The sequence below is a fragment of the Mytilus californianus genome, unplaced genomic scaffold (assembly GCF_021869535.1).
Source record: "Mytilus californianus isolate M0D057914Y unplaced genomic scaffold, xbMytCali1.0.p SCAF_6, whole genome shotgun sequence".
Taxonomy (NCBI): domain Eukaryota; kingdom Metazoa; phylum Mollusca; class Bivalvia; order Mytilida; family Mytilidae; genus Mytilus; species Mytilus californianus.
Window position 1 is genome coordinate 93,986,998 of NW_026262712.1, and position 14,031 is coordinate 94,001,028.

Below are 14,031 nucleotides of genomic sequence, written 5' to 3' on the forward strand. Positions count from 1 at the left end.
GTCACCACTTTCAAGATGCAGACCAGATATGAAGTCATCCTGTTCTGTAGTACCGGAAAAATGTGTGACATAACTATTAATTTCATTCAATATATTGCAAATTCATTGTATTGGCAAACAGGAGGTATGCGTGTGATCTGAAAAAGCATTCACATGTTATCACTGTTAAGTTGCTAACCAAATATGAAGTTATTCTGCTAAGGAGTACAAGGGAAAAATGTGAAGAAAATATTTGTTGAATGGACTGTTGAACATATAGACTAAGTGATTGCAATATAAAGTTATTACTTTAGAACATTAAGACCATTATTGATCAATATTCAGATATATCCATTTTCATGTTAATATTAAGAAGTACATAAGAAATATATATTAAACAATATCTAGATGCTCAACTTTTAAAATGCCAGTGACAATGAAAGTTGTTAATTTGCAACCTAAAAATTTGATAATAAAAACAATGCAAGATGTAAATCATTATTTTGACTTTAATACAAAAATTAACATTACATTGTTCCCTTTGACTCGAATTCCTGTAACATTTCAATTAAAGTTTCTTTTCTAGATTCCTCATGTAATTGGTTTATTAATTCATCTAGAACATCTTCTCCACTTAAGATGCCCTGGATATTAGAAGTATAATGAATTCTATGATCAGTCACTCTGTTCTGAGGGAAGTTATATGTCCTTATTTTCTCTGACCGCCCTTTGGTTCCTACTTGTACTTTGCGCTGAGATTTCATCTTGCTCATTTGTGCATTAAATTCAATCTCATATAACCTGAAAAAAGAAAAAAATACTTAGATATATCAATTTTGAAACAGTAAATATTGTTTTTTAAGTGAGATTTTTGTACCTAGAAAATACTTGTATTAGTTACATGTTAAATAACATAATATGAACAGAAATAATGATTCTTATAAAATACTATGCAAGGGTAGGTAAAATGAACTTTAGTATTTTGCATAACCTTATAATTTATTCAATTTATCATAGTGACTTGAAAATTATTTTAATTGTATTTTGAAAAATAAGTAAATATATAGTTATAATGTAATTCATAACAGTATTTATCACACAATGTATATGAATAAAAGAAGATGTGGGATTTGCCTAAGTCTACATCGTTTTTTTTATTTTTTCCAAGGCATTGTCCGTTTGTTTTCGACTTATGAGTATGACATGTCCCTTTGGTTTCTTTCACCTCTCTTTGGAAAGTGATAAACCTTTATTGTACTACAGTTTAATCTCCATGTGTGACCATTTGACTGACTAGTATGGTCTGTTTTCACTAAAAACATCAATTCAAGTACAAAGTAGAAAGGTTCTTCTTCCAGGCAAGGAACCTCATGTAATAAGTTTATTAATTCAGCCGGAACATCTTCTTGACTTAAGATGCCCTGGATATTAGAAGTATGATGAATTCTATGATCAGTCACTCTGTTCTGAGGAAAATTATATGTCCTTATTTTCTCTGACCGCCCTTGGGTTTCTACTTAAACTTTGCGTTATTTAACATATAACTGATACAAGTATTTTCTAGGTACAAAAATCTCACTTAAAAAACGATTTTTACTGTTTCAAAGTTGATATCCAAGTATTAATAACACATAATATGCACAGAAATAATGATTCTAATAAAATACTATGCAAGGGTAGGTAAAATGAACTTTAGTATCTTGCATATTCTTATAATTTATTCAATTTATCATAGTGACTTGAAAACAGTATTTATCACACAATGTATTTGAATTAAAGAAGATGTGGGATTTGCTTAAGTCTACGTTGTTTTTTAACTGACCATAGTCTAATTTTATAAAATTATTTTATACTGGTTATAAAATTAAGAATTAAAGGAAAAGACAGGGTTGTGGTGTTTTTATTTCATGCTACAAAACCTTTCATACACTTTGACAGCACTCAAAGCAAAGGAACATCACTGTTATTGGTGTTCTTAAACACAAAGTCACAGTTATTTTTTAAACTATTTTGTGTTGAATTTTATCTTAATATGGTGAATAATATGCTTTTTTATAACACAAAATGTAAGTTTTTGTAACATTTCACCAACAACTATGCATAGAGTAAGTACATCTTAATTCAAATGTGTATCAAGGAACTGACCATAGTCTCATGAAACAAACTTGCTCAAGGTCTGAAATCGACTAGCTAGAAGAAATCAAGCTAAAACAAATTTTTATAAGATCTAGGGGTAAAGAATACTTTAAATGTGTAATGGTTGTATATACATGTATACTCATTCATAAAACAAGCTTTTTGCATAATTCCTGTCATAAAAATGAACATAATAGCTGCTTTTAACTTAAAGGTAAGTAAAAAAGGATAAACTCTAAATTCACTAACAAAACATAAACCCCTTTTATTATAAATCATGAAGAAATAATAACGACATTAAGAACCAAATAGTGAGATGCTATTGTCTATTTTTCAAGGATACCAAAAGTGAACTGACACTCAACCCTCCTGAATCAGGTAAAACATACTTTTCTCTTAATCTGTTCATTGCACTCTTTTTATTCTGTATTTGTGATCTACTTTCCTGACTAGAAGTAACAACACCTGAAACAATAAATTTGTAAATTTTATACTGTGGATTGAAAGAACATTGCATTTTCATGGATAACTTATTTCATGGTGTTGTATTAGTCTGCATACAACCTTATAGAAAAATTTGTATTTTGTTCAAACATTTTAATTTGTGGTTCACCTTTAACCATGAAATCTACAAAAATTGATATCCCATGATTATCGCTATTTTGTGTATTTTTCCTTTGATCTTTTTTTGTGATAATTTTTCATATCATGCTACTCACTTGAGATGGAACATTATTGCTAGAAACTAAGGGCATGTGTAATGTTTTCAACAACATCATAGGCAAAATAGTGATAAACAGATTATCAGTGGTCTTTCAAACTGAAGGGTGTTTCTCTGCCACATCTCTTCTCAGGGATGTCGCCTTTCCATGAGATTGTAGCTGAGAAAAATTATCTTTTCATTTGAAAAACCATTGATAATCTATAGATAATAATAAATTCATAGTAATATTTGTAAGCTTTATCAAATACTGAAAAACGTTTTAACAAATAAAGTAAAAACAATTCTTGATCATTGCCATTACTGATTAAACTGGATAAAAAAAAATAATCTTTTGGTCTATATCGTGTTAAATTATTGGTAAACTAATGAATTCTAAATTAAATTACTAAAGGTTTAACCATTATATGGTGGTAAGTACTGAAAGGTAACAAAGATATATAGTGTTACAAACATGCTATCTTTAATTTATAAAGTTCTTGCATGTTGACATTTATAGAAAATGCTAATTAAAGATGACCACAATGGTTGTCCTTTAATACCTGATAAATGATTATCCCTATATTTTTACTTATCTCGAGCAACTAGATGAGTGCCTTTTACAAATCAGGAACTGCTCACTCTTCCATACCTGTCACCGTATTCTGGCTAGGGCTATTTAGCACCATGCTATTTTAAATGTTATAGTGCAATTTAAACATGCTAGAGTGAACACTGTAGCAACTCAGGTTACCCATAGTTTTTGGTGAGGTTGGGGTTGCTAAATCTATAATTTCCTGTGTACTGTTTACTGTTTTGTGGTCTTTTGTTGTCTTTTAATATTTATGTTTCGGATGTGCTTTTCTTTTTCCTTCTTTGCCTAATGAATTTGTTTGTGGCTTTGTTATCTATAGTACATGTACTTATTCTTTTTTATTTCATAGGTTTTAATATTCTATAATGTAAAACTAATGAATATACATTAATTTCTTTCATTTTCTTTTAAAGCCTTTCATACTTTCAGGACTGGTAGTTATAATTTGTATTTTTATATAAAACATGATACAAAAACAACAAACTAATTAAACTTTAATAAGTATCCAAATATACATTTAATGTTATATTTTATTCTGGATCTTCACAGGGGATATGGGGCCATACTCCCTGCAAGTGTTTTATATCTCCTGAGCTGTCGGCAAAGGGACTGTAGAGTACTAACAGGGAATTGAGCTCATATCCCCTGGGAAGCCCGAATAACAATTATATAATACTGGAGTGTCCTGATTTCAACATTAATAACCATTCTGATCTTCTATTTTGTTCACAGGGTATATAGGTTCATATTCCCTGTCAAAGTAACCAATCAAATTGCAGGATTCACCGTGATATTTCACGCCAGTATAATATAATATTTTATTTTACCTGAAGGTGTATGTGTAAGTCTGACAGAAGTACATTTGTATTTTACCTGAAGGTGTATGTGTAAGTCTGACAGCAGTGTCATTTTTCTGGACACTCTGACCACCAGGACCACTAGATTTAAATGTGTCTATATGTAGGTCATTAGGATTTATTATTATATCAATCTGAAACAGAATAAATAGACATGGGTGATTAAATAATAACATTTGCTACAAAAGAGTTATGAATTTTTTAATAATACAAGTTATTATATATACTTTACTATAATTGTAACCACTAATAAATTAAAAGAGATAATACAGCATTTTTTCTTTCCTTTAACCAAAATAGTCCTTTTTACAGCGGCAAACTACTTGTAAGCAAATTTATTGATCGATAATAAAGATGTTGTAAAGATAACTCATTAAAATTTGGCAGGCTTTTCCACATTGAAGGAATTATTAGTTATTTTCCTTCATTTGTTGTTGTCTAATGCAAATGGTGGCAGTCACATGACTTAGGTTGAAACGCTATATCTCATGAGTGATATTTGTAACTAATGAATATCCTAACCTGAAAAGAACCATGTTAAAAAGCTACCATCAGGGGCTCTTTTCACAAAAAATCTTACGAGTGAAAAAAAAATTTTAAGTCATGAACATTTCAGTATAACTTTTAATGGTAAGATTTTTTGTGAAAAGAGTTGCTGGACCTTGGTGTATATCTTAAGATAAGCTAGTTGATGGTAAATAGCAGTCATTGTGATTCTAATATTCCAAGATATACTGTTCAATAAGTAACTGACAAGATAAGTAAAACATCACTGTTAGTCCAAATCAAAATTGTAATGCATTGACTATATACTGGTAAGGAAGTGTAATTTTTAAATATCAGATACATGCACACCATTTTGGGTTCCAGGAGAATGAACCTGAACATAAAAATCAATACTATTCAATCAAGCATCAATACAAGGTAAAAGTGACTTAAATAATGTTTCAAATCAAATCTTGATTTGCTTATGCAAAAGAAACAGAACCCCATAAGGTATTGGGTGGTAATAGTTAAAAAAGATAACAAGTGGAAAATGGAGGTTATAAAGTATAAAGTGAGAGGGGTAGAGGGAAGAATAAAATAGATCAAGATGGAGAGACAAAGAAAACAAAGAAGAAAACAAGTGAAACTGTAAGATACTGCTCGCTAATAATTACCACCTTTAAGAATTCAAGATTCAATTTAAGAATTGAGGAGTAATGAATCTGAAAATGCATCACACTGTTAAGGATGTTCGCTCCTCTTGTTTTTGAATTTTTGCCAGATATTCGGAATCCTCTGATTTTATCCATGTAGTGCCATTAAAAATTTTGCCCACAAAACCCTACTTTTCTTTTCATAATTTTATTGCATATAGTTTAAAGGCCATATTTGAAAATCTTATAAAATCCTTGTTATTTTTCATAGTTTTTGAAAGAAAAAAGGTGTCAATGTTAAATGTATGAAAAGTCTAGAGAGAATCACTTCCCGCCAAAATTTCAATGGCTTATATCTCGAAAACAAGCACACGGACCCTTCAATTTTTTCTGCTTTTTCAGTTCCTTTATTCATATACTTTCAATTTATAACAGTCTATTAAAAAGCTTGTTATTTTGAAACAAAGTAGCGAACATCCTTAAGTATGTTCACATGAAGTCTGATGACAAATTTCAGGAAGCTCTTATTTGTAATTCCATAGAAAAATGTTATGAAAATTTTACACATGGCAATTATGTGTTAGAGTATATAAGTATTCTGTAAACAGGAAGTTGGGGATTGATGAATCTGAATCTGCATTACACGGTAAAGCATTATCACAAGAAGACTGATGACAAATTTCAGGAAGCTCTGATTTGTAGTCCCAGGAAAAAATGTGACGTTATTTCATGGGATGGATGATCGGACTGACAGAGGTTAAACAGCATACACCCCTCCTTCAAAGCAAAAAAAAGGGCAAAAAAGAAAGGTATCATGTTTGATTTGTTATATTGCCATTGACTGATTTCCATTACTTTATAGATCTATCACCATCATTTAGAATAGACATTCATAAACTATATACTGTAGGCATAACGCATACAAACCTCTGTTGGTTGTGGTAAAATAGCAACAGCTGATGTACTTGTATGGATACGCCCACCACGTTCTGTCTCAGGAACTCGCTGAACACGATGAATACCAGATTCATACTTTAAAGTTTTAAAAACATCATAACCAGATATTAATAATCTAGCATACGCCAAACCACCTAAAATAATGAAAAATGGCACATTGATAAACATGGTTCTAATTTGCTAAACTGTTATTTTTTTACATGTGCTTCTGCGGAAACATGTACATGTAATGATTTTTTTTTTAAAGTTCAAACACTTAATTTATAGGCAAGCCCTTGTAGATCTGAAGCTTTGTCTAAAGTGATATATATAATCATAAACCATAACATACCGATTTTAGGAACTGTCTTTGACTAAAAGTAATATATATACATTCAAAATTGGTGTTAGTACAAATTTAACCTGTTTGTATTTCTTTTTGTAATCAGAAAACATGAAAACTAATGCTTTCAATATTTTATAAACTTAATTTAAATCACAAATTGCACATAAATAATGATTTGAAGATAACAAACTGTGTGAAAAAATCTTTTGAATTACTAAAAAAATATGTAATATAAAAAACAAATTTATATATATATGCATTTTTTCCTAATGGAAGTAGCTATTGTAAATTTCATATATTCAAGCTCAGGTGTTGTTCTCAATTGAAATATATATATGGAAGATTAATATTATTCATATTCCAATAAGTATGCTAGATTATCTTTCATGGGATTTGTGGCCTCTAGAAATGTATACTACATAGAAAACAAATCTTGTAAGCACTCTTATCCTAACATGTCAATTCATTTTAATGAAATTCATATAAAAGATAGTTATGATAGTACATCTTGTACCAATATCTTTGCCAAATTAGAAATTGATCACCACTGGAAGATATGCATGTTAGTAATTACCATAGAAAATGTAATTTACAAGGCAATAGTTTTGAAAGTACTCCTTTACTATGTTTGTTGATGGATTTCCATACAATAAACATGACATATCTATACTACGTTTACACATATCTAATTTAAATTTGAAAATATGACTACAAATTGAGGTTTGTTTGGCTTCAACATTCAGTTACAAATGCCTTAATGGTGTGAAAAGGAAATTCACATGAAAGATTCATATTACTGTAAATTCAGAAATGATTGTGTGCATTTATCATGTTTATTATTGCGATCTCGACATGACAGACCAAAATGTTAAAATAATTATTGCAATTACAGGAAAATCAGTGCATTTGAGGGCTTCAACATACTGGTACAAATTGTGTGGGAAACCAGGGAAATATGGCTACTGTGTAGCAGTCCTCTTCTTACTTTATGTGTGTTAATTGTAGTAATAAAATATATCATTCTTACCACTCTCCTTTGACTGAGAAGTCTCTAACTCAACTGACCATCCTTTATAACTTATATATTTCTGGTACATGTTACACAAGTCTAAGGTAAATAGTTTAGCCTCCTCCCCACCTACTCCTGGATTTATCTCCAATATAGCATCATTTTTATCATACTTCAGGTCGGGTACAAGGATATCTAAAATCTAATAAAGCAGAATGTATCAAATCTTGAATCCTGAACAATATGTCATGCAGAAATTTAGTTTTCAGATGTAAGAATATATGAGCTGTGTTGGATAGAAATCTACCTTAGAGTTCACCTATACATTTACATGAATAGACTTTGATTGATTTAGGAACATTAAAATATGAAATAAAAGATGAATTTTAGTCCGACTTGTAGGGTTCTTATAACAACTCAATTTTCAAACAGTTATGTATACAGATTTTCTGTAGAGATTTTTTCAACCTGAAATAGGTTAACAGATGTATTGATATTCATTTGCATAAGGTCGATTTCTATCCGACGCAGTTCATATATTAAACAGTAAGACAGCATCGATAGTGTTCTGATATGTGGAAGATATCTATGGTAACAGTCAGATAAGTTTGATAGTCTTTTCAGTTGTAATATCCTGACTTTGTATATATATTATTTCTTCCATTCAAAAGAGAGAAATTCAAAATGACAAATTGTCTTGTATTAACCATTTTATTACTCTTTCACAAATGTTCATTGAATAAAACTAAAATGTCATTTTAATATTTAATAAATTAATGTATTAGAAAACATCCTCAACATGCTCAAATTCATATATCTCAAACATGTCAAATGGGAGTTAATTAAAGTAACCTTCAGCTGTCTATTTTTAAAAAAATTGAAAAATGTGTGTTCAATGTATATTCATGTGTAGTATGATGCAAAAAAATAATGTTTTCTGGAGTTTTTTGTTTGGGAGGATGCATGTAAAAAGATGTTTAACTTTTGTAGGATATGGATTGGACATGTTTGATATGTTTTATAAACATTCATCTTTTGATGATTAGTCACTAACCTGTTGTTTCATGTCGTTTATCTGTTGGTTTATTGCCTTAAATTCAGAATCTGCCATTGTCTTCATTTCTTCATCTTCTGAATAAACATAGTTAATGGTATAACAAACATGACAGACAAAAAAATAATAAAAGTAAAACTTAAAAATCATATACATTTGTAGTTATATCCACTTTTTTTGTTAAACTACAACCTTAAAATTTTGCAATATGTGTAATATTCATTATGTAAAGGCAGATATTTAAACATGATATATATTATATAGATTTTAGATTAAGAGGATGCTCTTAATACATGTAATAAGAATGATGTGAGAAATATAAGATGATTATATTCATGATATTGAGATCTCAGAAATGAAGAGTGTAAGCCATTACATGTACATATGTTTCATGCAAACAAGAAATACATGTATGTAGGTATATCATGACCATCTCATGGTAATTTATTCGGTGAAGTTCAATTGTTGAAATGATCTTTTGACCTGGATGTCAATCAAAAACATATATGCCCAAACTTATGAAGGTGGTATATGCAGATTATAATGAAATTGAGAATGGAAATGGGGAATATGTCAAAAAGACAACAACCCGACCAAAGATGTTCATTTATATTAATATTTTGGGACAATGTGATTTTTTTTTTCTTTTTCTGTTAATGAAGAGATAATACATGACAAACATGACAAATCTGTTTAAGCCATAAATAAGCTTACCTTCAACAAGAAGTTTTAATTCCTCTAATTCATTATATTTTTCTTTCATTCCACTATAAACATCCACAATTGGTTCTAAAAATACTCTTCTAGAACCCATTTCCTTTGTTTTCTTTCCTGTCCTGTATAATTCTAAAATATCATTATATTCCACATTCAAACTGTCCAAATACTTTATCAAGAGGCCATCGTCTACATTTTGTAAGGAGGCATATTCTCGTGTAAAAATAAAGAGTCCATTTCTCATATAACACTTCTGTAATGGTCTACAATGTCTGCCTGAATTTATAGCAGTTTCTGCATGAACATGTGTCTGAAGAGTCCTACACCTCACAGTTAATTGGGATAATAGTAATCCTTTCCTGGTCTTTAACATACAACATGGCGCCCTAACAGAACTGAGCATGTGTGAATATTTACACCAAGTCATAACTGGATTCCATTTTTGTTTTATTCTGTACAAAGTCTTTCCAAAACAAAAGTTTATTCTCTGCATTACCATTGTATTCAAAAAGATTCTTTAAAATCTTCAATCAATTACTACTGTACATTTTACAGAGAAGGTAAATCTGAAAAGAGAGGTGAAATATATGGAGTATTATTTGACAATACTTGAGTAGGTACATGTATGCCTGTCAACAAGAAAAAAGCTGAATTGTCACTTCAACTCACTTAAACTAGAGGCTCTCAAGAGCCTGTATTGCTCAGCTGTATTTACTGATGCTTTGGAAATCATGTAAAATAAGGTTAAAATCATAATTAATAGTATTAGATATTAGATATTATAATGATATCTAAGATAATAACAAAAAAAACTGCAAAATTTTTGTAAAATTACTAACTCAGGGGCAGCAACCCAACAACGGGTTGTCGGATTCGTCTGAAAATTTCAGGGCAGATAAATCTAAATCTGATGAACATTTTTGCTACCTGTCAGATTTGCTCTAAATGCTTTAGTTTCAGAGATATAAACCAAAAACTGCATTTTACCCCTATGTTCTATTTTTAACCAAGTCGGCCATGATAGTTGGAAGGCGGGGTCATCGGAAATTTTTTTTAAACTAGATACCCTAATAATGATTATGGCCAAGTATGGTTAAATTTGTCTCAGTAGTTTCAGAGAAGATTTTTGTAAAAGATTACAAAAATTTACAAAAAATTGTTAAAAATTGACTAAAAGGGCAATAACTCAGGGGTTCAAATTAGCGGTGGTCCGAGGTCCGCGACCTTCCATTTTTGCAGTCAGGCCAGGTGAGCTAAAAAGAGGTTATTTTGATTTACATCAATATAAAATATATTTTGGGAGGTTCATTCATGGTATTTAGTGGAATTTTATTGATTCTAATTTTACAAATCTTCCAAGCTCTAATACATTGATTATTTTTTATTCAATACAATAGGAAAAACGATTCTGTGTTTTTTTTTTAATTTCAATTTTAACACATCGAAATCCATATAGCGTTTGCACGTAGGTTATGATACATATGGATTTGTGGGAGGTAAATTGTAACAACCATTAATATGTCCATCTCTTAGTCGTGTTAGTCTGCACTAAGTACAGATATTGAGGATTTTACCACTCTGTTGTTTATAAACAGTCAGGGGACTTATTGATATAAGTGATTTTAAAATCACTTATTTAAGTAGCAAATTCAAAGTTTTGTCACAAATTGTGATTTTGTAGTTTTACCAAAATTTTAAGCACATAGGTTTAGATCACATCTTTTCATTAGTAAAATTGAAAAAAATGAGCTTTTTGCTTCTTTTAAGCAGCAAGGTTTATGCCTTTGATGTAATCATTTAGCTGCAAATTCTATTTTAGTTGAAAAAATGCTATAAAAATGGCTTTACATAATGAACTGATACTTTCTTAACAGATTTTTCCCAGCAATGGGAGTATTTTTCCTGTTAAATTCAAGGTTTCTTCTTATAGATTATGTAATAAAATTCTACTGTTCACGATAAAAATTTCACTGTTCAGGGGTGTTGAAATTAGTGGGGGTTATTAAGATAATGATACTTAAAGAAGTGATTTTTTTTTAAGGAAATTGAGGTATGATACTTAAACAAGTGATTTTTATGTCATTATCCTAGATTTAGTACAAGGTCAGATCATCACCTGACATGACCCGGTCATCCTATCAACACAGATGTTGGTTCTGATAATTTTAGCAACATAATTAGTCCCTGGATCATTAGTATTCTATATTTAAAGCTACAATAAAATTAAATCACTTAGTCTAGTGATTAATTTGTACTACATGTACTGAAATAGGTGATTATTAAAGAAAGACAACCCTTACTTCCAACCTTTATGGACATAATGTTACTTGAATCAGTGATTTAGAAAATCACTCATTTAAGTAAGTCCCCTGACTGATAAAAGCAAAAGAAGCACATCATACTAGAATTTCTCTTATATATTTATACGACTGTAAACTTATTAATTGTGACTGATTGTCCAATTAATTTATGACCTTTTTTTCTTTTTCGTTTGAAAATTCAAATATAGTTATATAGTTTTTGGACCCCCAGATATAGAGCGCATGCAACATTTGTGCAAGTACCATTTAAATAATTTACCACATTAATGTTTGTCCATGTTGTCTATATGACCAAAAACTTTCATGTAAATAATTTTGTGGACCTTGTGGTACTTGCAAGCACTCATTATTTCCCAATAACAAATATTTCATTAGTATTTGTAAAAATATGAAAATGTGTCCTTTAATGTGCAAAAAAAAATGGAATTTTGCTATAATTCTTTACATACTATTAAATCCAGAGTTCACGAAATATGGTGGTCTGAAGGATTTGACTGCCAAAATTTGGCAAACGAACGGCACAATTTTGGTATTTTGCAATAAAAATAATAATGATTTTTTTGTCCTATGTCTTCACCAGGAAGACTGATAGATGTAACATTTTCTTTTACATTGTGAAAAATACTCAACTAAAAGGGCCATATTTTACCAAAAAGTTTCAAACATAATCGTTGATCCTACAAAATTTCAAAAAAATGAAAATAATGTAATCTTTTTATTAAATAATAATTCATACACAATCCTAAAATTGACTTCCTCTTTCATTTCAGACAGTCTGAACCTGCGTAAAGCAGAACAAACTCTATAAAATTGTCATTATGTCTAATTCATAATCATTGTTTATAATATTACATATTAATATAGTCATTATTTGCAATACTTATTATGTATGATCAGCTATGTAATTAATATACCATGAGCCTTAACCATTTATTGTTGATGAGTTTGTGCTAATAAATATTTGTAATTTGTAATTTGTATCCAGGGCCACTGTTGTCTGCATGTAGAGTGGACCCCAGTGAACACATTAACCACAACAAAGCTTAGGTCGGAGTGAAACTGATCTGGATATAGCAATCTAAAGAAGGTCATTTGTACAAAAAATCCAAAATTTCACGATTTTTCCAATTTTTGGCTTCAACTGGACCTGCAACCGGAAGTGGTCGTTCACTAAGTGTATTTCAATAATAAACTCAATCATTAGTTCTATTCCTGCAGGTTTACACTATTTTTGGAAGTTTTAAACCTCTGAACTGCAAGTGTCAGACACTGAAGGGATGCCCACCCCTCCAAAAAAACAGTTTTATCAGATTTCAGTTTTCCAAGTTCTTATTTGATCTCAAAATGTACCTTTAACCTGTGAAACAGACAATAAATAGCCTAAGGTTGAGGGAACATACATAAACTTCAAAATTAATGTAAAAATGTTGACCTCTAAAAGTATGGAGAGCCATTGGAGCCAAATAACGGTATTTTGGGTACGAGTGTAATATTACAGTCCCAGCATGGTAAGGGTTAAAAAGCAACAAAAATAAGAATAAATTTAAAAGTGTTTTTGAGCAAACCAGTGTATCTGGAGGCTTTCCAAAAATAACCAATTCTGGGCCCAAATAAGATGAAAAAACATCCAAATTGGAGCATAAAACTGGAAAATTTTATTTCTACCTTCATGGATATTAACTCTTATCATCTGACCATGTTGAATTGTTTTCGTATAATTTTCGTGTACATGAATTTGCCAAAATATGCAAATTACATGCAATTGAGCTTTACCCTGCTGCTGATGCATATTGATTCCATTAACATGATTAAAGCTAAGATAGGGGATCACATCTGTTGCTATGCATGCTTATTTTTCCACGGCATTGTGGCAAATATTTGAACACGATTGATTTCTGCATTAATTTTTGTGTTGGAGAATATTCATTTTCGTCCTGTCTTTGCCTTTGGCAAGGTTATTTATGTTCAGCATGTTCAGCTCTAGGCCTCCATTCAGGACAGGATATTCATTTTCAAAATCTCCTGATACCCGCACCCCACCCCCAGAAAATCAATTGTGTCCCATAAGAAGACTACAGATATGAAATGTACAAAGTTGAATTCAAACTGAACACTAAATTTTAAGATGTACAATGCTATACTCTTCGGCATTTTTTCATGGGCGCAGACATCTTGAATTTTACAAAAGCAGATTTTTAAAAGAAACGAAACTAAAAAAAAGAATGTATTGCTAAATAAAAAA

General features: G+C 30.3%; 1 protein-coding gene across 2 annotated transcripts; it reads right to left on the bottom strand.

Moving 5' to 3' along the window:
- Nucleotides 1-470: 470 nt before the first annotated feature.
- Nucleotides 471-13,961, bottom strand: LOC127706980 (peptide chain release factor 1-like, mitochondrial). 2 transcript variants are annotated; one of them, XM_052211725.1, is made up of 8 exons: nt 13,921-13,961; nt 9,466-10,034; nt 8,752-8,828; nt 7,716-7,899; nt 6,334-6,497; nt 4,284-4,401; nt 2,505-2,580; nt 471-780 (listed from the first exon to the last, which is right to left on the bottom strand). In XM_052211725.1, exons 2-8 carry the CDS (start codon nt 9,965-9,967, stop codon nt 507-509), a joined length of 1,395 nt encoding a protein of 464 aa, XP_052067685.1. In that variant the 5' UTR covers nt 9,968-10,034; nt 13,921-13,961; the 3' UTR covers nt 471-506. The 2 variants fall into 2 exon arrangements, with proteins under 2 accessions (XP_052067685.1, XP_052067686.1); XM_052211726.1 differs by having other exon boundaries at nt 694-780; nt 2,474-2,580.
- Between the last annotated feature and the right edge of the window lie 70 nt (nt 13,962-14,031).